At 36.3% G+C, this 11,313-nt stretch overlaps 1 protein-coding gene across 1 annotated transcript in view; it reads right to left on the bottom strand.

Annotated features, from left to right (window-relative positions):
- Window positions 1-1,237: 1,237 nt before the first annotated feature.
- The window catches only part of LOC117334799, a 54,864-nt gene continuing 44,788 nt past the window's right edge, over window positions 1,238-11,313 (bottom strand). Inside the window, exons 8-14 of the mRNA XM_033894605.1 lie at window positions 9,812-9,930; window positions 8,845-9,194; window positions 7,080-7,974; window positions 6,859-6,886; window positions 6,292-6,600; window positions 5,868-6,172; window positions 1,238-2,922 (exon numbers count right to left, since the gene is read on the bottom strand). Of these exons, the coding sequence (XP_033750496.1) occupies window positions 2,920-2,922; window positions 5,868-6,172; window positions 6,292-6,600; window positions 6,859-6,886; window positions 7,080-7,974; window positions 8,845-9,194; window positions 9,812-9,930 (2,009 nt within the window). The 3' untranslated portion in view covers window positions 1,238-2,919. The remainder of the gene's footprint in view (window positions 2,923-5,867; window positions 6,173-6,291; window positions 6,601-6,858; window positions 6,887-7,079; window positions 7,975-8,844; window positions 9,195-9,811; window positions 9,931-11,313) is intronic.

Below are 11,313 nucleotides of genomic sequence, written 5' to 3'. Positions count from 1 at the left end.
AGTAGGCAATGTTGTACCTTCAAAAATGAAAAAGAAAAAGAAATTCCCCAGTCTGATTTTGCCAGGGGAAGTCCGTTAAGTATGTAATTTGTTGTAAAGCTAGTTGAATTTTAAATTCAAGATGATGATTCTCATAAAAATTAAATTGACAAAATCGTTAAATGTTCTAGTTTCTGGTTTGTGATATGACATTCTTCCAAATTAGGGTTAGTGAACCATTGTTGAAACTACATTTAAACAGGACAGTTATAAACGTTAACTTTTGGTTCCTTGGTTCTTATGAACAGTAAAGCATACACCAGGAATGCAATCTTCAAGAAGGAATTCATAGATCCACTTTCTACTGAAAACAGGAAAAATAACCTTGTAAAACTGCAATTTCAAATGTAACACATAATCATAGTAGCAATCAGGACGTGTACGTTCAGTTATGTACCTTCCTAAATCAGAATGTGTGCGTTCAATCTATGTATCTGACTAAATCAGGACGTGTTCCTACAATATATGTATCTAGGTTCAGGACGTGTACGTACAATACATGTACCTGACTTAATCACTTAATCAGGACGTGTACGTACAATCTATGTACCTGACTAAATCAGGACGTGCACGTACAATATATGTACCTGACTAAGTTAGGAAGTTTACGTACAATATATTTACTTAATCAGGACGTGTATGTACAATATATTGACTAAATCAGGACGTGTAGGTATGACCCTGGTTGTTCACGGGTCGATAAACCCAGCGAACAAATAAACGACAGATTAATTTACGTCCGTGTTTGGGTTAGTAAACTGCCGTTCATCATTTGAAATAGCAAAAAATCAACATATTATAGTATCCAACAAATACATCGTATATTAAAACAAAGGTAAAAGAAGTGTCAAAAAATTATATTTAGATATACTTATAATTGTTCAAATAGAAGTCGCAAAGACCCAAACAGAAATTATAATACATTTTGACATTGTCGTATTACATAATCTTACTTGGAACTATTCCAAAGAACAAAATGTCTAGTTGTTCAAAAGGTAATTAGCTTAATCACTTGATTAGTTAAAATTATATTTCACCTTTACTTCAAATCCCGAGTGTACTTATTTTTTTTAAATAGGGAGGTTGTGTTATAATTTAATGAAAGTTTGCCAAATTAGTTTCCCTACAAATGCTTTGTCAGGATTTTAAAATTGTTGTTTAACTGTGATTTGCCTAATCGCCATTTGGAACAACTGGGTCCAGTTCAACGACCTTATTCACCATGGACCCTATCGACGTTATATAATGTTCATCATATAGTAACGTCTGGGTATATAAAAAAAACCTTGTTGACAATATTGGTCAGATTATTAAAATAACAATATATATACAAATGTATAATATATCTAGGATTACACCACTCTGATATATACACTTGCAGTGATTTGTTTATCTACTTACAGTGATTTGTTTATCGACTTACAGTAATTTGTTTCTGAATATATTTACAGCGAAAATGATAATGTTCAGTATGTAACATCCTCTACAGGCAGAAGTCTATCATTGAAATAAAAAAATCCTTACTATTGTTCGGACACTATAGACCAACAAATTATTATATATAAAATAGATTCCATCATCAAATATATGTAAAACAATAACACTGACGAAAGAAAGAAACAAAATGTGTTTATATACCACATACGGTGTTTCACTATCATGTTTTCAATAGGATTGTAGGCAATATAATATACATTTATCAAACTAAAATGAGTAAAATTAATTTATTTGCATTGCTACTGCAGGTGATTTTGAACAAAACATTGCAGTTAAAATCATACAATTAGAATATAAATGTAATAATGTTAATATGATATTATAAATATGAATGTAAAACCCGAATGTAATCATAGACTGAAAGGTCTGGTATCCGCGGAAAGTAGTAGTCATTAATCACTTACTAAAACGACACACACACCCTCCTACACACACCCACACACACACACCCCCCACACCCACACACACACACACACACCCTCCTACACTCACACACACATACATTTACATACCACCCTCCATCCACCCACACACACCTTCACTCACACTTCATTCAATCAAATCATTCCCCCACCACATACACATTCACTACTTGAACCTATTTACGTATGAAAAACGAAGTCCTTAAAAAAGTTGAAACTTGCATTTGCTCGAAAAGACTTTCAAGAGAGAGGCCTTTTTCCCAAATTCCTCAAAATTGTATCTAATATTTTTTTTCAACAGGTAAAGCAAAAAAAACAAACTTATTGGAATCCCTACATTAACAGCAGTCTAGAATCGGTACGAGACTCATTGACGATTGTATGATACCTTATTAAGGCTGTCAAGATGAGAACTCTCTATCATTGAATGCTCTTTCAGTGGTATTTTACTTTTGATATACAGTTTTTCATATTAGGGCGTTAGATTGCATCCTTTGAGGCAATGTTGGAAAATAGCTCGTTTTTTTTCTAAACAGGGCAGCATTATCTTACATGCAATAAACTGTAAATGTAGAATCTGCATGTTTATGTCGGCGTTCAAGCACGAGCACCTTTGCATGGTCGGATTTGAGTTTCTCGAGAAAGCTTCCAATGGGTGTAACGATTGTATTGTTGCTGAGAAACACAACCGCTATCTATAGACACGCGTCCGGATAAGTTTTAGGGTAGGGTAAGGGTCATGACAAACACGGTCGATCCAGAATCATCACATTTCCAAAATTGACGTCTTTAATGTCACTTATAACGTGTTGACCTTTCATGACTTGTTTTCTTGTTGAACCTGGATCCATCCCGAGAGATATTCAATCCGTTCTAATATGGCCGCATTTCAACGTCAGAACACCAACAGACAGTCTGTGACTCGCTCCAAGTCTCCTACATCTAATTGGCTGTCCTGGTCTCACTACAAATACCATTAATAACCCTGATGATAAATAACAAATACACATAATTTCTAAGAAATTTTTTTTTGTCAATTATTGATTATTCAATAGTAAAAAGTACCTATACGACGGAAGGCATTTTTCGTCTGATTCCTCTGTAAATAATAACGGCTGACCTATTTCTAAAATACCAGCGCATAAAAAGAAAGTTAACATAGAATACAATTTAATTTCAAGCGTCGTGATTAAGATGTTCATAAAATTTATTGTTCACTCCCTGTTGTTTCTTCGGCAATTTTAAACAATGAATGAGATGATTAGAGAGAATATTTATATGAATGCGAAACGCCAGGCAAGCTGAAAAATAATTGTTCATAATCGTATCTAATGAATGAAAATATTAACTAGAGGGTCGTCGTTATTGTGGGAAAGATAAAGAGTCCTATTGTAAAAATTAGCAAAGTGCCTAGATGATTTTCTCTAGATGATTGGTTCACTTCCAGACCTTTATTTTCCTCATTGCAAAAAGGCGAATATGTTTATTATGATCCGTTAAACTTTAATGCTACAGTTGTCCTGTAGATATTATGTTTCTATATATGTAACTGTTAAGGGATATGGACGATGTCCAAGTTTTACTTTATTCATTTCAATCATATCATGGTTATTTACAAAATATAATACAATAAACAAAATATCAAAGCGGGATCGCGTTGCCCACAATCGAATTACCTTTATTACTTACATATAGATTTGAAAATATGGAGAATCAATTGGTTTGGTTTGGTTTATTTTGTTTAACGTCCTATTAACAGCTAAGGTCATTTAAGGACGGCCTCCTGTGCGTGCGACATGCATGCGTGTGACGAGTGCATATGTGTGTTTTGGGAGGCTGCCGTATGTTCGTGTTAAGTCTCCTTGTGATAGGCCGGAACTTTTGCCGATTTATATTGCACCTCACTGAAGCATACTGCCGAAGACACCCAGCAGCATACACACCCGGTCACATTATACTGACTACGGGCGAACCTGTCGTCCCACTCCAAATATGCTGAGCGCTAAGCAGGAGCAGCAACTACCATTTTTAAAGACTCTGGTATGTCTCGGCTACCCAAAACCTTCCTCACAGCGGCGAACGCTCAACTAAAGGCCAAAAGTGAGGCATTGTCAAGGGAGACATTAGGAAGAAGAAAGTCGTTAAGAAAGAAGAGAAAAGATAAATTCCCAAATTTAGTCGCCTCTTACGATCATGCAATGGGGCAGCAGGTACAATTCTTATTTCCTTGAATGCAAGATATCAATTCTAAACTGGTAGCTTTCTGGATTGCACTTAAATGCAAATTGGCACAACAATGGAGACAATGTAGCGTTGTACGACACTCATGTCAAATTAAAAAAGAGACTCCAGGTTATCAGACTATCAAGCCCATGCCATCTTTTACCTTTTTTTAAACTTAACGGCGGAAATCATTAAGAACGAAGGTTCTATATGATAGTAACAATTGCCTTTACCTTTGCTTCTCGGGCTATACCTACCTTATATCTTATTATCGAAGTCTGTTAAAAAGGAATGTCGTAAGAGCATTGATACAGATTTTGTGTTTGTTTATAAATGGTAACAATGTCCTAGACATTGACACGCTTAATTCAGAATTCGTTCAGGGTATTCTCATATTCTGACAAATATATGAAGTTTGATCATAATAAAATTGCCTTGTTTAATTACATATCCCAGATTTAATGTTCGTTATTTGTATACAAGTGCAATCAATGATTGCGAAAGCTCACCGGCGGCAGCAATCACACTGCATTAATTTTGTATGTATGTATAAGCATGTCATTTTGAAATGGTATGTCACATAATATCACTCCTAGACCTCTTATGAATGTATGAACCAAATCAGAAGGGTGTGGAATTAAAAGCTTCCCAAAACTTACCCCAAAAATCTTTAAAGAGGGTTTCTGTGCCAAAAACATTAAGTTAATTTAATGGAAAAATGAAAAAAAAAAAAAAAAAAAAATCACAATCTTTTTTGCATGATTTTGCAATAACATCACTCCTGGACATCTAATGAATGCATAAACCAAATTAGAAGGGTGATATGTGTATACTTTTGGACTGACCTTCGAAACTTTAAAGTGAGTTTTGGTGCCAAAAAAGTTAAGTCCACAAAATGGTAAAATTACCATTTTTCTGCATGATTTTGCCTTAACATCAATCCTAGACCTCTAACAAATGTATAAACCAATATAGAAGGGCAAGAGGTGTATACTTTTGGACTTACTAGTTTTCCAAAAAATTACTACAAAAACTTTAAAGTCGGTTTTGGTGCCAAAAAAAGTTAAATTCACAAAATGGTTAAATGCGAAAAAATCACATGTCATTTTTTTCTGCATGTTATTGCCATAATATCACTCCTAGACCTCTAATGAATGTATAAACCAAATTAGAAGGGCAATTCTGGACTTACAAGCTTCCCAAAATCTTACCCCAAACACTTTAAAGTTTTGGGTCGGGACGCCGACACCGACGCCGGGGTGACAGCATTAGCTCTCGGTTACTCGTAACCGGTGAGATAATTGATTATTGATATAACACAATTGATACCCAGACTACGTAGTTTGTACAGTTAGAAATCAATTGATACACTAATTACTTAGTCTTATATATTTCAATTATGATAATATTATATTACCCTAGTTATGTATGTGGTTACAGCATGGATAATAATAACAGGTCAATACGCCCGCCGATCTGCATATTTCAAGGTACAATTTAAAGGCGTACTTGGTATGAACACAATAGAGTATGATATTGTCGTTGGAACTGCAGGAGAATTTAAACTGACCATAAATGGTTGAGAAAAATTTCCTGTCTTTAATTATGGGATGTCTTAGAAGACCTCAGCAACATCAACATCTCTGTAGCGTTTTTTTATCATGACAATATTAAGTATGACATTACCTTTGCTTGAGTTAAGGCTTGGATTAGGGACTTCGTGTCCATGTCGCATTCCACCATCGCAAGCAGAACTGTGTTTAGAGCTGGACGTCGACTGTGGTTTTCAATGAACTCCTCAACCATTGCACTGATCCTTTTGGGACTTGTATCGTTTCTGAAGTCTACGTCAAACTCGTCAACTCTTTTTGGCGTGAAGCCGAGCTCAAGGAACAGGTTGAAGTAGTCTTTGGGTTTCACGTGTTCGGCTATGACCGGAACGTCATGTACAGTTAGGCATTTCTGTAACAATCCCTCTGACAAAGTGTCGTCTGAAAATAGCAGATGTCTCACAAATAATTTTTGGCAGAATTATGTTCTTATGAGAAACAAACAAATGTAAACTGTATTAAGATAACACCAAAGAATAAATTCAAGACGTATACCTTACCATTAAACAACGTATTCCTGTTGTCGTCAAGGATGTTATACAGTGTTTCTGGATCTAAGCCATGTTCTGACATAGCATTTGCGATTCTTGTGAATGTAACATCCGCGTCCGTTTGAAGGAGGTAAATAAAGATCTTCGTTATGAGAGATCTAACGGAGAATCCATGGTTTTCTGCCTTTTTCTGTTCCAGTACTTCATAAGGGCAGTCCAGCTTGACAAAGAAAATCTGATAAGAAAAGCTGATGTACCTGGACAGTCGACCCATCTCTTTGACTGACAAATTTCTATCCGGTAGATCCTTCATTGAGTCTGCAAAAATGTTTTTTTATCAACAAACGGTTGTATAAAACATAACCCATCATGACGCGGACAAGTAAAATACAGCACTATACGAGATTTATTCTAACTAATCGTTGTAAACACGATCAAGCAATTCTAAATTTATTCTAATTTTCATCTTCATTGTTATGTCATTTTCATATGATTTTTGAGGATGATACCTGGATCCTTCTTCAGAAAACATTTTATGTTGACAAACAGCATTTATAGTCAGCATCATAGACTTACCGACATGACTTCTCTGGGTCCGTGCCCTCTGAAACACAACATATCAATTATATTATCATCACTATCAAATATATATTCACAAATTTTACTTCAATTCACTGACAATAACAATGCTTTTGGTGTTAATATAGTTCCTTTATCCCCTTACAATATCTATGCCATATTTGCGATGAACTGTGAATTAAGGGGAAAATAATAATAATAAAAAAAAAATAATATACCTTCTGGTCTGGGTGTTTGAACCAGATGTGTATGGCCTCTATTTCTAGCCATCGGCTCTTATCAGAACTGTGGCATTGTAGGCGTGATGTCTGTCGGAGATTGTCTACCTTCACCATCTTGTCCTCGGCCGAGAAACGGTAGTCGTTGTGGAGGTAGAACTGGTATTTGAGATGACTCTGGTGATTCAATTCTAGAATCCTGTTAAGATGAAATTCTAGAATGCTGCGTAGGTTAACTCCGGCTCCTGTTGGAACTGATTGATCCGTATCCTTCTTAAACATGGTAATTTTCATGACATTTTCCTTGCAGTTGACAATCACGTTCCACAGAAAGTCTACAGACAGGCAGACAAATCCGCGTTGGATAAACTTTGAACCGTCATGGCCGCGCTCATTAAGTCGCTGGAAGTTGTGGAGGCAGGCAGCGACCATCTTGTCCCATACGGCTTGCGGAATGAATGGGTTGTCGAACTTGAAACAAAGAGTGACAGTGGCAACGGTTTCATGGTCATCAAGTACTGATCGAATAATTTCGGGATCCGCCGGCCGGAGCATACTTGGCACTATGAAGTAATCAACCTCTTCATTTGAAATATCTAGCAATGGATTTGCTAGCAAGCCAAGTGTTTCCATGATGTTGAAGAGCGTTTTCATGTTTTCAAAGAAGCTTTTGTCGTCGTTTCGTTCCCAAAGTTGCCGGATCAGGTCGAGTTTAAGGACACCAGTTCTCTCATATTGTGTCCACTGGAGTTTTAGCTTCGTCGATAGGCCTGTCATGAAACCTGAATCTGTGATAATGCTTTTGAAGCCGTTTATTACCCACTGAGGTCTTAAAACGACCAGAGGTCTCAGACTTCCAAAGTCGAAGCAGAGGAATCCAGCAAATATCAAATTCCTGAGAATGTAAGAAAAATTAAACAATACCAATAACATGTCTGATATTGATTTAAGCCTATTAGCGAAAACCAGTGAAAGTCAGTAATATATAAAATATATATGTATATATCGTGATATGACGTTGTAACACAAATGACGAAGAAAAACAACTTTGACTCCTGCGATGACCGGGCCTGGAACTCACGATCTACGGCACCAAATAGCCTAGCTAAACATATCCAAACCTTATACCGCTGCGCTGCATCCACGTTCTTTTTTTTTCAATGACGCAGCAATAGTCCACCCTGACATGCTCATTTATCGTCTATTAAATAATATGAATGTCTGGACTGCAATGTATATGCATACATGAATGCAAATCGTACATTCATAACAGTTCAACTACGACCGGAAAATTATTTGATCAATAAACACCTTGTGCATATGCACATTGTGCTAATGAGCAGAAATATATCATAGTATCACAAATGGCGAATATATTTATATATAATTATGTATGTATATATGCATAAGACAAATTACACATACTATAGATATTCAGCACAGTGCAACTACGACAGGAAAAGATCCGGCCTATCACAAGGAGACTTAACACAAACATACCGCAGCCTCCCAAAACACACATACGCACTCATCACACGCATACATGTCGCACGCACGGGAGGCCGTCCTTAAATGACCTTAGCTGTTAATAGGACGTTAAACAAAATAAACCAAACGACAGGAAATCCAAATCCTTACCTTCTGATCGACAGCACATAGTGCATACGATACATTGCTCTAATCATTAGCTATTTAACGTAGCAACTCAATTGACGATTGTATTTATCTATATATGTATATGTATTAAACAAATCCCTGCACTTACCTAAGAAAATCTGTGACTTCGTGTTCGGCCAACGGGATTGCTGACTTGTTGTTGATTTCCAACAATTCTTCGTACGTTAGAATCACATTCCCTGCATTTTTCCGTTTAATCAGCTGGTGTTGCAGAGCCAGCCATCTTGCGGGTATAGGTTTCTTCCACTGCGATTGAAGCGGAGCAATCTCTATAACCTTTTTCCATACCACCTCGTATAGGTCTTGATTCTTTTCAGAATCGTTCAGGTTGGCGATTGGATACATTTCCTGTACGTGATTTTCCATAATTGCACTTAGTACAGGGTTCTCGTACAATTTGTTCAGCACTTCGCCAAATGCTTCTTCCTGTTTTTGTTCCTGATCAAAAAGAAAATACCCTTGCAACAGTAACAGAAAAGTATAACTCAATCATTTCAAAAATATCACAGATATACAATATATATGATTGACTCCTAGTCGGTAGTATGCTGCTGTTTTTTTTATTGTTTTTATAAGAATGTGTTTGGTTTCCCTAAACAATTTTTTCGAGTGACAAATGACGTCCAAAATTGCTATATTGAATATCAAAATAATAACACGATATATCGGGTCTATTTTTTATAAGTTGATGGTATAAAATTGATCAGAAGTGCAGAATCATTAAATTGTCTAAGTGTCATACATTTAGACGAGAGACCGACAAGGGATAACATAGAAGGAGCATTTAAAATAAACAGTGTACAATTACCTTAACAATTCATCAGGGTATCATACAAAAACCCTGGGCAATAATAAGTATTATACCGGACTTATAGACAGATGACTGTCCCCGTCCCCTCAGTAAACAAGGGAGCACTACATCAGTTGATGTTCAAAAAATAACAAATGACACAGGAAGAAACGAACAGACTCAAGTATTCCATTACATTATCTTAATTCCTTGCTGAAAACTTAAATACATTAAAGCATTATCATTTAACCTTTAAGTTACTTACATCTTGAGAAACTTTATCCAAGTGAGATCCAACCAGGATTACGGGAGGCGTCCCTTTACCACCGGCGGCTTGGTCAATAGCATAGGTAGCAATAGACCTCAACCAGGTTTCGATCCTTTCTGTGAAAATAAAGAAATCAATATAAATAAATGTGTAAACAGATTGTCTCATTCTGTTCTGAAAAACACGTTAGAGAAATAAGGTCGCGTTTTAAACAAGAGGCCCATGGGCCTTAACGGTCACCCGAGATTTGAAATATTTTAGTTAATTTAATTGATTATTTTTGGCCCCGCCAATAAGCCCCTAGGGGTCAGTCGGGGCCAACATGTGCATATTATCAAACTTTCATCCCATGCTGAGAATTTCCACCAAGTAAGAATGAATTCTAATAGAAATAAAAAAAATCAGTCAAAAACGTGATTTCCCTATATAAACTATAGTAAAATTTACTCCCTCCCCAGGTGTAAATGTGTGACCCCAGGGTCATGAAATTCACAATTTTAGTAAAGCACCTTAAGATCCCTCCATCTATAAACAGTATTTGATTCTATCTTATTTCAGTCTGAAAAGAAGATTTTTGAAATTTCAGTCAATTTGGCCCTTTTTAGCCCTGCCCATCAGCCCCTGGGGGTCAGTCAGGGCCAACATATGCATGCCATCAAACTGTCATCCCATGCTGACAATGTTTACCAAATTAGAATGAATTCCAATAGAAATAAAACAAATAAAAGTCAAAAATGTGATTTCCCTATATAAACTATTGTAAAGTTTACCCCCTCCCCAGGGGCAAACGTGAGACCCCTGGGTCATGAAATTTACAATTTTGGTAAAGCACCTTAAGACCCTTCCATCTACGAAAAGTGTTTGATTCCACCATATCTGAGAGTAGAGAAGAAGATTTTTGAAGTTTTAGTCAATTCGACCCTTTTTAGCCCCGCCCCTCAGGTCCCTGGGGGGTGGGGACCATATAATTTACAATTTTGGTTGACCTTAAGCCATAGAAGCTTCCTGCCAAAGGAGTAGCTGCAGTAAGGGCCATTTCTGGCCCCATCTCAGATTTTCATTATTTTGGTACCATGTTTGTACCAACAAATGGGATTAGTAAAAAAAAAACATGGTTTAAAATTATTCCTTCAACTGGTTACCTACCAACAGGCCTTAGCAACCTACTTACCATATCCCTGCTATTCGGCCATTGAAGAGATCTTAATAATTAATCCCTCCAAGGAAAACAGATCTACGGGACTACTAATTATTTCCTTCAAATATACAAATTGAATATAAAAGTTTCCGTGTTGTATTTTGAGAATAAACTAGTTGCTGGTTTTTCTCCATAGCAACGGTTCTTGGATTTTTTCAAAAGTAATGTTACAGGTCGACTATGCACTGCAAAATGTGAAAACTGGTGTAGTTTTCTGGAACATGTCTGCTAAAATGAAAATTATTCCGTATCCTTTTCCCAAAATTTTTTAATAAAAAAGGGTTGTTTTTTCCCCCAACTA

This window comes from Pecten maximus, chromosome 9 (genome assembly GCF_902652985.1).
Source record: "Pecten maximus chromosome 9, xPecMax1.1, whole genome shotgun sequence".
Classification (NCBI taxonomy): Eukaryota; Metazoa; Mollusca; class Bivalvia; order Pectinida; family Pectinidae; genus Pecten; species Pecten maximus.
This window is presented reverse-complemented; position numbering and strand designations above follow the sequence as displayed.